At 38.9% G+C, this 15,941-nt stretch overlaps 1 protein-coding gene across 9 annotated transcripts in view; it reads left to right on the forward strand.

Annotated features, from left to right (window-relative positions):
* GIGYF2 (GRB10 interacting GYF protein 2) overlaps positions 1-15,941 on the forward strand; it is a 158,535-nt gene that overhangs the window by 103,629 nt on the left and 38,965 nt on the right. For 6 of the 9 annotated variants that reach the window (XM_045034629.1, XM_003991263.6, XM_019838881.3 and 3 more), the window contains 6 exons: positions 1,146-1,363; positions 1,456-1,618; positions 1,707-1,895; positions 4,423-4,619; positions 5,603-5,762; positions 13,299-13,465. In XM_045034629.1, the coding sequence (XP_044890564.1) occupies positions 1,146-1,363; positions 1,456-1,618; positions 1,707-1,895; positions 4,423-4,619; positions 5,603-5,762; positions 13,299-13,465 (1,094 nt within the window). Of the gene's footprint in view, positions 1-1,114; positions 1,364-1,455; positions 1,619-1,706; positions 1,896-4,422; positions 4,620-5,602; positions 5,763-13,298; positions 13,466-15,941 lie in introns of all 9 variants that reach the window. The other 3 variants (XM_006935693.5, XM_019838882.3, XM_023259811.2) reach the window with 2 other exon arrangements.

Here is a 15,941-nt window from a genome sequence, read left to right on the forward strand (position 1 = left end):
CCCTTCAGTTTGAATTTTAGACTGCTAGGTTTAGCAAATTGAGCCTCAGTAGTAAGAACATTTGACTTTGGCTCCTTTCTTTTCTGTATCTCCCACAGAGAAAGCATTCAAAAAGATAGAAAATTTTAATAGGTTAAACCTTGTCTCTCTTTTGAAGGCTTTCTTAGACTCAGGTTTGTCAGATATTAACAAGATTTCCCCTGTGTGTGTGTGTGTGTGTGTGTGTGTGTGTGTGTGTGTGTGTTTAATACGTTAACTGACATCTTTTATTCTTAGGAAGTCTTTTTCTGTTGGAAAGTAGATGTAATAAACAGTATGCTAGGGTGGATTTAGGAATGTCCCTGGGGGTATTATACAGAAATAAAAACTCCCTGGGGAGAGTTAAGAGTTGAGAATAAAGGAAAAGGAAAGTGAGCATGCTGTTGTGGAAAAAGCAGTATTAGATGCAGAATTCGATTCTAGTTCTGCTTTGCCGTTATGCAAGTTACTTCTGTCAGAATTTTTGTTTCTTAAACTATAAAATTAGGATGGTGGGCTATATAAAATCTTTGACATCTGTCAATGCTGTAATTCCATGACTTTTTGTTGGGAATCAGAATTCCAACTGGAATCTTGTCACTAGCAAGTTGGCATGATGAGTTTGATATTAGGAATTGACACAGGGGGTTGGTCGTATCCATAATAAAGAATGGTATTTTTATGAGAAGAAGGAAAAGGTGTAAGACCTGCCAAAGGGAAGGCAGGAACTTCAGTTATGGTCACATGGTGAGTGTAACAGATCTGGGCTAGGAGTGTGCCCTGTGAATGGCTAACTGAAGTTTCGGTCACATAGCCAAAGCTTATCCAAAATGTATACTTTGAGTAAAGTGTCCTTTAAAAGTAATTTGTTTCAAATTTATCTTTCAGAACTGTAGAGTATGTTGTGTGGCTCAGTACTTATTGAAGATAACCACTGTTGTCACTTAGTGGTATCATTTGTATGCTAAGCTCTTGACTTGATTTAATTTGCCTAATTTTCTCTTTAGTTGATTGATCCATTTGATTTCACAGTTAATCATAGTTTTCTCCTTTATTTCCTATTCATGATTTTCTTTTTCAAATACTGTCATGAAAGTTTTCTAAGGTCTGTATCCTCCTCATCCCAGATGGCCCTCGTTCTGCAGGCTGGCGTGAACACATGGAACGACGGCGAAGGTTTGAGTTTGATTTTCGAGATCGGGATGATGAACGGGGTTACCGAAGGGTGCGCTCTGGCAGTGGAAGCATGGACGATGACCGGGACAGCTTGCCCGAATGGTGCCTAGAGGATGCTGAAGAAGAGATGGGCACATTTGACTCCTCCGGAGCGTTCCTCTCTCTGAAGGTAGGAAATCTGTTTTAAGTGTCATGACACACACCGACCTTCCACCAAAGCCAAATGTACTGTTGACCTTGGGCTTTATTTTCTTGACACAGAAAGTCCAGAAAGAGCCGATTCCAGAAGAGCAGGAGATGGACTTCCGGCCTGTAGAGGAAGCAGGGGAGTGCTCTGATTCTGAGAGCAGCCATAATGAAGAAGCCAAAGAACCTGATAAGACAAATAGGAAAGAGGGAGAGAAGACAGATAGAGTAGGAGTTGGTAAGGCTCATTTTTGTCTTGTACCTTCTTCTTTTCATCAGATCAAAAGCTTCCTAAGGTGTTAATTTAAGATTACTTTATGTTACAGAAGCTAGTGAGGAGACATCCCAGACCTCATCATCATCTGCTAGACCAGGTACTCCTTCAGACCATCAGCCTCAGGAAGCACCACAGTTTGAGAGGAAAGAGGAACCCCAAACTGAGCAAACAGAAAAAGCTGAGGAGGAGGGTCAGACGGAAAATAGCCTGCCAACCAAAGTGCCCAGCAGAGGGGATGGTATGTATTTATGAGAGTAGATAAGCTAAAACAGGATTCTGCCCAGGCCAGTGATCATTGATAAGATGGGTTTCCGTTTATGCCTCCTGGAGCTGCTTCTAGTGGTGAATTACTGAAACAGATTATTTCACTAGTAAACTTAGTCAAACTCTGCTTCCCATGTACGTGTCCTTCCCCAAATTCACTGAAACAGAGAGGAAACGAAGGTGGAGCTCGGGAATCTCGCTTTCTACAAGGTTATGACATGGTCACCTTGTTTATCAGCGGAGCAGACAGGGTTTCGGATCCTCCACAGTAATTTGATTCTCACATCAGACAGCTACCTTCCCAGTGGCTGCAGGATGTATGTCCAGATGGCACACTAAAATGCTGTTGCTTCAAAAGAGGCCAAAAAGAATATGGATGAAGCTGTGGAGGTCCTACCACCTTTGCTAGTGAATAGGCTTAAAACGTATCTCCTTCTCCAGTATTACTGTTTTGATTTTACTTTGCCTCATATGCCTTAGTGGGTAGTATTAACGTTTACTTCCATGTTTCTTCTGGTACATACTTAAAATTGACATTGTAATTCCTGATGTTGAAGGGTTAATGGATTGAGTCTCCATAAAAACTCACAACTTTAACGTGGCCTGTGAGACCTTGCATAACCTGGCATCTGCCTGCCTCTGTACAGTTTGAGTGCCACTTCTGTCTCCTTCCTCTGTTCCCCAGCCTCACAGCCTGTTAGGTCCTCAAGTGTGCCCTAGCATGTGCTGTTCTCTGTGCCTGAAACTCTCTCCCATCCGAAGTTCCCAAGCCACGTTAGGTATCTTCTCTAGTTTCTTAAACAATTGACACTATTCCTCACATAGCAATACAGTATTAGAAAGATCTGTTTATTATTTTTTTTTACTCAGTAGACTAATATTTTGAGGGCTTAAGCCAAAGATTTCTCTTCAGAGTTAAATGTCCAGGACAAAGCTTAGTGAGTGAATTCAGCGAGTATTTGAATCTCTATTAGGCACTGTGCGACTTGTCCATTTTGAGACCTGTTTGATACGTAGTAGTCATTTTTCAGTTACGATGTGCCCCCAAATTACTTGTGGTTCTTTCTCTTGAATGTACATTCCTGGGACCTTACTCTAGGAGATCCTAGGATGGAGTCCGGATGTGTGTATTTTGAGAAAGCTTCATAGATGTGCATTAAAGATGAAAACTCTAGATTGATAATCTGTGAGGGAGATAAAGGATATGTGTATCAGGCATCTAGGGCTAAATTCCCATTTTTAGAGGGTAGGTAAAGAGTAGCCAGAATAAAATCTTCAGAGATAAGAGTGGACTAGAGTGAAGAGAAAGGAAGGAATGGAGAAGGTTTTAGTTTAGGCTTGGGTAGATAATGTCAGAGGCTACTGAGGTCGGAAGATGAGGACTAGGTAAAGCCATTGGATTTGGGGACTTTGAGTCACTGCTTCTCTTTGGGAGAGAAGCTGTGTTGGAGGGGTGGAAGTGGAAGTCACAGTGTAGCAGGTGTGGGTGGCAGTGCATAGACTGTTCTTTTAAGGAGTTTGGCAAAGAAAGGAAAGACTGAGAGGAATGGGAATGTGGAGAAGCTGTCTGTAATTGAACCAATAAGGTTCCAAAGGGGAAGCTGCAATTGTATCTAATTACTTTCATCCCCCTTTTTATTTTAAGAGCCTGCATCCTGAGAGGTTAGAAACAGGACCCAAAACAGAACCTCTTTTGTGGTCTCTTTTCTTATTGAGAAGACTGTCTGCACTGTACATGTAGACTCCCAGGAGCTCTTTGTTATCCTAAAAACTAATGTATTGCATTACATTTATTATCACCTGAAATAGGTTCTTATTTAAGAGACATGCAGATACGTTTAATCAAAGTTTTGATGGTGAGATACGACATTTTTTGAGGAGATTTGCAGTGCTTTGTTAACAGTCTGCTATTTGGAGACACGTTATAAAGATAACATTGGTCTGATTCTGTTTGTTTTCAAGAGGTAGATGTGTCACTGTTGGGCAGATGCTGTAGTGACACAGGCAGGCACTGTAGGAGGACCTTTTAATCCTTATATTTTGTCATTCTGTAGAGTTAACTGCTGTCATCGTAGGGAGAAATACTACACTTCTCCGTAAGAAGTTGCTGCAGTGAGGGGTGCCTGGTTGGCTCAGTCGGTTAAGCATCCAACTCTTGATTCTGGCTCAGGTCATGATCTCAGGGCTCCTGACCTGCGTTGGGCTCTGTGAGGACAGTGCAGAGCCTGCTTGGGATTCTCATTTTCTCTCTCTGCCCCTACTTTGCTCATACGTGCACGCATGCGCACACACCCACACCCACACTCACACCCCCCCCCAACACCCTCTCTCTCTCTCAAAATAAATCAAAAAAAAAAAAAAAAGCTGCAGTGTTTGATACATTCACCTTTCTGTTGAGCCCATTTAGTGAGTGGCCCAACTTGATGGAGAGCTAGTTATTCTTCATGAGAACCTCCGTAGTTTAAAGGTTTTTCATGTTTCTGTGTTTTTTTCCCCTCTAGAAACGGTTTCTGATGTCCAGCAGTCCCTGTCCCAGATTCCTTCAGATGCAGCCTCTCCCCTTCTCATACTTCCACCTCCTGTTCCCAGTCCTCGTCCTGCCCTGCGGCCAGTTGAAACGCCGGTCGTAGGTGCTCCTGGTATGGGCAGTGTGTCCACAGAACCAGATGATGAAGAGGGCCTCAAACATTTGGAGCAGGTAAAAATCATGCAATTCTTTTTTTCTCCTCTCAAGGCACCATAAAAATTGAAAAGCATTGAACAGATATTCAGAAATGGAACTTTTGTGCATTAGATTTTATGTACTGGAAAAGTTGTTTTAAATCTAGTATTTATTTGTATGAGTAATTGTCTTTCAAATCATTTCATGCTTTTAAGTTTCTGCTATGTAGTAGTCATTATGTCAGGTTATTTTTTCTCTTCTGAGGTTGCCCTTGGCTGTTTGCTTTTCTTTTTTCTTTTTGGAAATTAATGGAATGCCAAAAATGGCAAATACAAGCAGCTGTGGATGGGCACAGCGTCTTCTGTATTTTTTACCTAAAGTGTAACTGGGAATAAACTCTCAGGATATTAACATCGTATTCACATCTCTAGATTCCCCTGAGATTAAGTATACCTTTGTTGGATGTAAATGGTGACCTGCTTTCTACAGAAGAATCTGTTTCCTTTGCTCTGGGGTGGTGGTTGGTGGCAGGAAATGCTTGAAGAAAGAAAGAAAGTGGGCAGTGTGTTAGTAAAACTTGTAAAACTTTTGTAATTGTATTCATTGAGCCTTTGTTGTATTAACACCCATGTTTTTATGGGTTTAGATTATACATTTCAGAATTGACCAATGGCTTACTGGTTTTAAAAGTAATCTTCTTAATGTGTTGATTAGAAGAAGCCTGGGCTTTGATCCTTACCAGTTTGTGTTTTAATTTCAGTTTGCTTTGCTTAATAATTTTGAGACCCTGAGCAAGATTTGACCTCTCTGAGCCTTAGTTTCCCCCTCTATAAAGTGGGGATAGTACATATTTTCATGATATTGATGGAAGAATTAAATGGTTGCCTGCTGTGTTTCTTGCACAGTACTACCTTTTACAGATCAAGTCGTTCAAAAAAGGTAGGCATTTTTATTAAGTGTACTAGTGTTAATTTGGGGTCGTTTGTTTCCTTAATCCATTTTTTTTGTTTTTCTATTAGCAAGCTGAGAAGATGGTGGCTTATCTCCAAGATAGCGCACTAGATGATGAGAGATTGGCATCAAAACTGCAAGAGCACAGAGCTAAGGGAGTCTCAATTCCATTGATGCACGAAGCAATGCAGAAGTGGTATTACAAAGATCCTCAGGGAGAAATTCAAGGTAGCTCGTTCCATTCTACTTGAAGCCATTACCTCCTATAAGATGGTCATTATTTAATGTTAATTTGCATAATAGTGGAAAAAGTTAATTTTTACAGTTTTTCTTTATGTGTGTGTGTGTGTGTGTGTACACACACACACACACACACACACACACACACACACTTACTTACTTATTTAAAGGTTCCTTCCATAATACTTTGCAATTTCAGTGGTGGGGGGAGGGAGGTCCAGTGAAAATCATTTGAATACAAGGCGGAATGTGATAGTAAATATGATAGGGATGCAGACAAAATGCTTAGGACGCCCTTAGTTCTGGCTTCCCAGCGGGTTAATTGGGCAGGTAAGAGTTACCTTCTCTGCACTTCAGTTTACCTCCCATTAAAGGTAATGGCAATCATAGAAGACCTTACCTGAATGTTTTGCTCAAGTGGAATTGACATCATAAATGGTAAAGAACTATCTGAGAAAGGATAGTACCATATTATAAACTAATCCCTTAAAAAAGATTTGTATGGTGCATAAGTTAGAATGGGTAGAGAATGTTGTAAAAGAAATTTGTTGATTCATTTCCGCTTTTGAATTCTTTGTTTAATAACCTGAAATTGATTGACTAATATTAGTGTCAGTTTCATGATACTCTTTTACCAAGTACACCCTGTGATCTCTTTGTGACATACTAACTCCCTTTCCACTCTAAGTCCCCTTACCCTCTATTGTCCTGCATAACATCTATTACTGCCTGGTTCTGATTTGTTCATGACCTGTTCACACCCCCATAGAATGGAAGGTGCTTGGGAGCAGGACAAGTGTGTGTATGTTTTGTTTTGTTTTGTTTTGTTTTTTTTGTAAAGCAATCAAAAATGTTTATCTGATATTTTAAGGCTTACAAATAGAGAGACAAAATGTGCTTCCAAATTCAGGGCTGTATGTTTTAATTAAAGCATATATGGAACGGCGCCTCGGTGGCTCAGTCAGTGGAGCATCTGACTCTTGATTTTGGCTCAAGTCATGATCCCACGGTTGTGTGATTGAACCCCACATCAGGCTATGCACTGAGCATGGAGTCTGCTTAAGAGTCTCTCTTCCTCTCTCTTTCCCTGTCTCTCTCAAATAAAATTAAAAAATAAAATATAGATGTGTGCCTTAATTAAATATACTTGAGATAATTGCAACTTTACATGCAGTTGTAACAAATACTACAGAGATTTTATGTACTCTTTACCCAATTGCCGTGAGTGGTAATCTCATGCAAAACTGTAGTACCATATCCAGCCAATGTATTGACTTTGATACAGTTAAGATATAGAACATTTTCTTTTTTCTTTTTTTTTTAATGTTTATTTTTCAGAGAGAGAGAGAGAGCATGCACACGTGTAAGCAGGAGAGAGGCGGGGAGGGGAGGGGGCGGGCAGAGGATTCGAAGCGGGCTCTGTGCTGACAGCAGACAGCCCAATGTGGGGCCTGAACCCATGAACCTCTAGATCATGACCCTGAGCCAGAGTCGGACGCCTAACTGACTGAGCCACCCAGGTGCCCCAAGATTCAGAACATTTTCGTTTCCTATTGCCCTTGGATGCCCACATGCATTTCCTTTCCACCTGTTCCTGCTCCTTAACACTTGGCAGCCACTAATCTTTTCCTGATTTCTATATTTTGTCATTTCAAGAATTTTGCAGAAATGGAATCCATTTGCATGAAATGGAAAAAAAAATTGTTTTCACTCAGCACAATTCTCTGGAGATTCATACAGGTTGTTGCATGTATCAGTAGATTTCTTCTTATTTACCGAGTAGTACATCCATGATATAGATGTATCGTTGTTTAACCATTTATCCATGAAGGGTGTCTGGGTTGTTGCAGTTTCTGGCTATTACAATAAAGCTGTTAAACATTTATGGATAGGCTTTTGTGTTAATACAACTCTTCATTCCTCTGAGACATAAATGTCCAGGAGTGCAATTGCTAGATTGTATGGTGATGACATGTTTAGTTTTTTTAAGCAACTGCCAAGTTGTTTTGTGGAGGAGCTGTACTATTTTTGTATTTCTGCCAGCAATCTGTGAGTGATTCATTTTCTCCACATCCTTGACAGTATTTGATGTTGCTATTTTTTACCTTAACCATTTGGGCTTGTTATAGTGGTATCTCATTCTAGTTTTTGGCTTGCATTTCCTTAACAGCTAAAGATGTTGGACATCTTTTAATGTGTTTATTGGTGTTTATCCTCTTCAGTAAACGATCTCTTCATGTTTTTTACTTGTGTTCTCATTATTTGCTTTTTTTAACCTTTGAGTTTTGAGACTTCCTTATATATTCTAGATAATAGCCCTTTGTTAGGTATGTGGTTTGCAGGTATTTTCTCCCAGTCTGAATCTTTTTATCCTCTTAACAGAGTCTTTCACAGATCAAAAGTTTTAGATTTTGATGAAGTCCAGTTGATTAGTTTTTTCCTTTAATGGATTGTGTTTTTGGTATTAAGTCAGAGATAGAAGAACTCTTTGCCTAGCTTCAGATCCCAAAATTTCCTTTCCAGAATAATTTAGGTTTTTTTTCATTTAAGTCTGTGGTCTATTTTGAGTTAATTTTTGTATAACGTATGGGAATTAGGTCAAAGTTTATTTTTTTGCTGATGGATGTCCAGTTGCTCTGAAACCTTTTGTTGAAAAGCCATCTTTCCTCTTTTGAATTGCTTTTGTACCTTTCTCAAAATTCAGTTGGGCATATTTATGTTGGTCTGTTTCTGTGTTCTTCTATTCCACGGATCCATGTGTCTGCCTCGCCACTAATATCACAGTCTTGATTACTGTAGCTATATAATATGTTTTGAAATTGAGTAGATGGATTTCTTCCAGTTTTTTTTTTCTCCTGGTTTATTTTTAGCAAAGTAGTTTTTAGTTTTTCTAGTTTCCTTTGCCTTTCCATATAAATTTCAGAATAGTCTTGTCTATATTTACCATATAAATGTGTTCAGAAATCTATGTTTATATATCTTGCTGAGATTTTAATAGGAACAGTGTTAAACCTCCGTATCGTTTTGAAGACTTGACATCTTTTTCGTGTTGACTCTTCCAGTTTATGAACTTGTGTCATTTTCAGCATAGATTCTGTACATGTTCTATTAGATTTGTACCTACTTGATTTTTTTTTTTTTGAGTGATTGTAAGTTTTATTATATTTCAGTGTCTTTGTGTTCATTCCTACTATATAGAATTGGATTTTGGATTTTTGTCATTAGTCTGTGACCTGCTGAGCTCATTTATTAGTTTTAGGAGTTTTTGTTGTTGTTGTTTGGGTAGGTTCCATAGGATTTTCTTTGTAGACATTGTTATCTGCAAACAGGGATCGTTTTAATTTTTCATTTCCAATCTATGCCTTTTATTTCCTTTTGTTGCCTTATTGTATTTTCCAACACTGTGTTGAATATGATGGGTGAGAGCAGACATACTTGCCTTGTTTTTCCTATGTTCCTATCTTAGGGGGAACACTTAGTCTTTAATAATTAAGTATGATGTTAGCTGCTTGGTTTTCTTTTTTTTTTTTTTTTTTAATTTTTTTAACATTTATTTATTATTATTGAAAGACAGAGAGACACAGAGCATGAGCAGGGGAAGGGTAGAGAGAAGGGGAGAACAGAATCTGAACAGAATCTGAAGTAGGCTCTAGGTTCGAGCTGTCAGCACAGAGCCCAATGCAGGGCTCGAACTCACAAACTGCGAGATCATGACCTGAGCCGAAGTCGGTCGCCTAACTGAGCCACCCAGGTGCCCCAGCTGCTTGGTTTTTACAGATGTTTTTTATTCATTTATTTTTAAGTAATTTCTACACCACCACGGGGCTCAAATGCATGACCCTGAGATCAAGAGCAGCAAGCTCCTCTCACTGACTCAGCACTCTTATCGATGCTCTTTATGAAGTTGAGGAAGTACCTTATTGTTTGAGAGTTTTTATCATGATTGGGTATTGAATTTTGTCAAATCCTTTTTGTGCATTTGTTTCTATGGTCCCGTGATTTTCCTTCTTTAGTAAGTTTAAGATGGCGGATTAAATTGAGTGCATTTTGAATATTGAACCAGCTTTGCATCCTTGGAGTAAACCCCGTTTGGTCATGGTGTGTAATTCTTTTTATATATTGCTGCATCCTATTTGGTAATGTTTAGTTAAGGATTTTTGTGTCTCTGTTCATGAGACATGTTGTTCTGTAGTTTTTTTTTGTTTTTGTTTTTGTTTTTTTTTTTTTTTTTTTTGGTGTTCTCATTGTCTGCTTTTAGTATCAGGGTAATAATATCAGCTTCATAAAATGAGCTGGGAGTTACTCCCTTTTCTGTTTTCTGGAAGATTGTTTAGAATTGGTGTTAATTTATCTTTAAATGTTTTGGAGAATTCTCCAGTGAAACCACCTGGGTACCTGTTTTTAGGGAATTTTATTTATTTATTTTTTTTCTAAAATAGGCTCCATGCCCAACATATGGTGCTTGAACTCAGGACATCGAGATTGAGAGTCGCTTGCTCTACCAACTGAGCCAGCCAGATGCCCTGTTTTTTGGGAATTTTAAAATTACAAATTCAGTATCCCGAATAGTTACAGAGCTGTTTAAAGTACTGATTTAGTAAGGGTTGATTTTTGGTGGTTTGTGTTTTTTGACGAATTGGTCCATTTCATCTAAGATGTCAAATCTGTGTGTGTAGAATTGTTTAGAATATTCTCTTACTATCTTTTTGATGTTTGCAGGTACTGTAGTGATAGGGCCGTGATTTATTCGTGATGTTCGTAATTTGTTCATTTCTCTTTTTCTCATTGTCAGTCTTGCTAGAGATTTAATTTTACCGATCTTTTCAAAGAATTAACTTTGTTTCATTGATTTTTCCCCCCACTTTTTTGTTTTCAATTGCATTGAGTTCTACTCTTTACTATTTCCTTCCTTTTTCTTAGGGTTTATTTTGCTTTTCTTTTTCTAGGTTCTTGAGGTGGATGCTTATATTATTGATTTGAGACTTTCTTTTCCAATGTAAGCTATAATAAAAACTGTAAATTTCTCTTTCAGCCCTTCTTTAACTGTGTACCACAAATTTTGATACAAGTATTTTTATTTCTGTTCAGTTCAGTGTATTTTTTTTTTGTGATTCCTCTTGAGACCTCCACTTTAAATATATATGTGTATATATATATATATATATATATTTATTTTAAAAAATTTTTAACGTTTATTTGTTTTTGAGACAGAGCATGAACAGGGGAGGGTCAGAGAGAGAGGAAGACACAGAATCTGAAGCAGGCTCCATCCAGGGTCTGAGCTGTCAGCACAGGGCCCGACACGGGGCTCGAACTCACAGACCGCGAGATTGTGACCTGAGTTGAAGTTGGACGCTTAACCTACTGAGCCACCCAGGCGCCCCTATATTTATTTATTTTTAAGTAATCTCTACAACCCCGAGATCAGGAGTTGTATGGTCCTCCGACTGAGCCAACCAGCTGCCCTAAGAGACCTCCACTTTTACTCATGGATTATTTGGAAGTGTGTTATGTGGTTTCCAAGGGTTTGGAGATTTCCCTGTTACTTGTCTGTTAATGATTTCTACCTTTATTTTATTGTGGTTGAAACACATCATATATAATTTCAGCTTTTAAAATTTTATTGAGATTTATTTATGGCTCGGAATATAGTTCGTTTTGCTGTATGTTCTGTGGGTTCTTGAAAGAATGTATACTTTGTTGTTTTGGAGTGTTCTGTAAATATCAGTTGGACCTTATTGATGGTGTTGTTGAGTTCTATAATCTTGTTGATTTTCTGTTTAGTTCTGTCAGTTGTTGAGAGAGTGGTGTTGAAGCCTTCAGCTGTTACTGGAGATTTCTCTGTCTTTTCAGTTTTATTAGATTTTGCTTCACATATTTTGCAGGTTTGTTCAGTGCGTACGCTTTTACCGTTGCTGTGTCTTCCTGGTGGATTGACCCTTTATTAATATATAATATCCTTCTCTGTCTCTGGTAATTTTCTTTGTTCTGAAGTCTACATTATCAAATACTAATATAGCCACTCTAGCTTTTTTAAAATTTGATTAATGCTTGCATGATATACCTTTTCCTATCCTTTTATTTTCAACCTGCCTATATTGTTATGTTTGAAATGACTTTCTTGCAGATAGCATATACTTGGGTCATGTTTTCAGATGTATATATTGGGTCATGTTTTTTGTTGTTTCTTCGTTCTGGAATATATGAAGTAAAATGAAAGGTCAGGGAATTCACCTCCATGTGGTTCCTCAGGCACCAAGGCCAGTCTGCCTTCTTTCTACTGTTCAGAGTGTTCTTTTGTTTCCTTTGTATATATAATGTTAGGGTTTTTAGTTGTATTTAGCAGGAAGAACAGGGAAAAGTAGATCTACTCCATCTTCCCGGAAGTGGACATTATAGGCTTTTGTTTTATTTAACTGTTGTTTTCTCATTACCTAGACTCATGTAATTGGTATTCAGTAAATATTTGCTGAAGGAATTAATTAATTGTTATTGATCAGTGTGAATCTGTTAATTTTATGTATAAAATATTTGATTTTTAAGTGTAAAACATGTAGAGAATGTTACTCTCCCTCCACCCTAAGCCAGATTTAGTCATACCTACGTAAATAATTTAATGTTTTTTTTTTTTTTAATTTTTTAACGTTTATTTATTTTTGAGACAGAGACAGAGCATGAACGGGGGAGGGTCAGAGAGAGGGAGACACAGAATCTGAAACAGGCTCCAGGCTCTGAGCTGTCAGCCCAGAGCCCGACATGGGGCTCGAACTCACGGACCGTGAGATCATGACCTGAGCCGAAGTCGGCCGCTCAACCGACTGAACCACCCAGGCGCCCCTATCTTAATGTTTTTTAATGCTCGGTTATTTTTGAGTGGCAGGGAGGGGCAGAGAGACAGACAGAGATTGAGACACAGAATCCAAAGTAGGCTCCAAGCTCTGAGCTGTCAGCACAGAGCCTGATGCAGGGCTTGAACTCAGAAACTGCAAGATCATGACCTGAGCCAAAGTCAGACACTTAACAGACTAAGCCACCAGTCCGCCTCATAATTTGATTTAATTTGATTATTTATACTTTGCCTAACCTTTAATAATCTGGCAGAAAGTGAAATTTAGAAAAAAGCATATTTAGCCCTACGTGTTTATATTCTTTATACATAAGTGATACAAAGTCTAACCAATACAGTTTTCAGTTTTATTATACTTTTCTGACAAATGAATTTGTAGAGATTGAGTGAGATGGAGACAGTTATGCTCCTTAAAGTAATTAAAACCCCACATACAATTTGGGATATATAGACATAAGTTTTATTTCAAAATCATTTCTGTTGTATTTTATTAGTTAGAAGCCTGTTTACCACTTTTGGAGATAAATTGAATTAAAATATTGTATCAAGTATTTGACAGGTGTTACCTGAAACAAGTTGTACCTCTGGATGAGGATGAGACTTAGGAAATATTTTTTTCCTCTTCAGTCTTAAAGGATTTTTATTGCCCTTCTGTTTAAATGGTGCTGTTGTTCTAGGTCCCTTCAATAATCAGGAGATGGCGGAATGGTTTCAGGCGGGCTATTTTACCATGTCTTTATTGGTGAAGAGAGCGTGTGATGAAAGCTTCCAACCTCTTGGTGATATCATGAAAATGTGGGGAAGGGTTCCCTTCTCTCCCGGTCCAGCTCCCCCTCCTCATATGGTAAGTACCGTATAGGTCACGCAGAACACATGCTAGATGCAGAAACACTTGCTTCTCTTTGTAAGCACAACCTAGATACTGTGTCTAATGAGGAAGAAACTGTAGGTCTTTGAAAGTAATTGAAATGGCAGTGGGCAGTCTGATTGGAGACTGCATACCTGTCCATAATGATCTTTTCAAAACTCAAATACCTGTGTCCTCCTCCCTCCCCCCGCCCCCGGTCTCCAAATTCTAAAGAAACAAAATCCTTCAGTAGCTTTCCAGCAGGTGTAGAATAAAAAACATCTTATCCTGACTTGCCTACCAGCTACTACATGTTCTGGCTCCTTACTTTTCTAAGCTCACTTCAGAGCTTTTACCTTTTTTTTTTTTTTTAAAGTTTATTTATTTTGAGAGAGAGAGATACTGAGTTCACGTGTGCGTGTGTACGTGCATGTGCAAGTTGGGGAGGGGCAGAGAGGTGGGGAGAGAGAATCCCAAGCAGGCTCTGTGCTGGCAGTGTAGAGATCATGACCTGAGCTGACACCCAGAGTCGGACCCTTAACCAACTGATCCCTCTAGGCCCCCCCCCCCCCCCCGCCGAGCTTTTACTTTTATCCAAGATGCTTCAGTTAGGTGACTTCTTGGAGTTTCTTTTTGCCTCTAGTTAGAATGCACATTCTCCTCTCCTCCCCTTTCCTTCCCGCCTCTCTGTTTGCCTCTTGCTTTCAGAATCATAAATTTTCTGTCTTAGGTTTACCTTAAAGCAAATAAATGTTGCTAATAGACAATTCCAGTGCTTTGAATATTTTGAAGACTTTTTCTTTTTTTAATGTTAGTTATTGGTATGTTAACTAAAAACTGGATCATAATGTAACCTTCGTTGTGTACTGGCACTGGAAGGCCTTTGAAGGGCAGATCTTCTTACTCCTCTGTAGCTGCGTCTGGGCCTCTTCCTATAGAGTTTGTCTGGGAGGGCTGTGGATCTGCCTTACTTTTCCTTCTCCAGGTTGGGATGTCAGGGGGCTGCCATAGTCAGAAGTGGCCACAGTTAAAAACGTTTAGTGTGAACATTGGATTTCTGCAGTAACATTCACCATTGATTTATTCATCAACTGCATATTGAGGGCCTGTGCTAGGCCTTGTGGTAGGTTCTTCTGAGATGAAGGTAAATAGGGCACAACTTCTATGGTCAGAGGAGTTCATAGGTGAGAATAGCAGCTGTCAAACTTATTTGGCCATAGCCCATAGTAAAAAAAAAAAAAGTTTTACACCACTCCTCTGTATATTCATATATACTGTATGTATATTCATAACTGTACACACATACACATATTTGTGCAATAAGCTTCACAAAATATTTAAAAATTTTTTTAATGTTTATTTTGAGAGAGAGACAGAGAGAAACAGTGCATATGGGGGAGGGGCAGAGAGAGAGGAGAGAGAGAATCCCAAGCAGGCTCTGCACTGTTACCACAGAGCCCGATGTGGAGCTCGAACTCATGAAGCCGTGAGATCACGTCCTGAGCTGAGATCAAGAGTTGGACCCTTAACTGACTGAGCCACCCAGGCACCTATTATGATATTTTATGCCATGCACTTTTTTCTTTCTTTCTTTCTTTTTCTTTCTTTCTTTCTTTCTTTCTTTCTTTCTTTCTTTCTTTCTTTCTTTCTTTCTTTCTCTTTCTTTCTTTTTTTCTTTCTTGCTTGCTTGCTTGCTTGCTTGCTTGTTTTCTTGCTTTCTTGCTTTCTTGCTTTCTTTCTCCTTCTCTCCCTCTCTATTCCCTTTCCTTTCTCTTCTTTCCTTTCCCTCCCTCCTTTTCCTTTTCCTTTTCCTTTTCCTTTTCCTTTTCCTTTTCCTTTTCCGGTTCCTCCCCTCCCCTCCTTCCCTCCCCTCCTCCCCTTCCCTCCCCTCCCCTCCTCTTCTTTCACATGTAAATGTTGATCTTGACCCAGTAATTGATGTCAGTCCATGATGGGTTGAGACCTCCTGTAATTTGGAGAACAGTGAAGATTCCTAGATGAGGGGAATTATTTCTGACATTTCTGTTGTAAATACAAGGGAAAATTGTATTATGTATTATTGTATAAACATTTAATTTATATACCAAGTTGAAACTTTATTTCCATTCTCTGAAATTGGGATGAGTTATCGTGCATGTCTCAGAACTTTTGAAAGTTCACCCCTTGCCCATTGCCTGACTTCCAGTTACAGGGGCTGAGCCTCCATTAGACTGCTTAACAGGAAGAACCATGGCAAGCTGTGTCTCTGTCAGCTATGATTGCTAATCCCTGAATAGCCCTGATAAGAGTTCACCTGGATGATGAATATACCTTGAAGTGTAGGTTTTTATGTAGACATTTTATTTTTATTTTTAAAAAGATTTTATTTTTAAGTAATCTCTACACTCAACACGGGGCTCAAACGTACAACCCCAAGAGTCGCATGCTCTACCAACTGAGCCAGTCAGGCACCCCTTAATAAAAGTAAGCTCTA

Source organism: Felis catus, chromosome C1 (assembly GCF_018350175.1).
Source record: "Felis catus isolate Fca126 chromosome C1, F.catus_Fca126_mat1.0, whole genome shotgun sequence".
Taxonomy (NCBI): Eukaryota; Metazoa; Chordata; class Mammalia; order Carnivora; family Felidae; genus Felis; species Felis catus.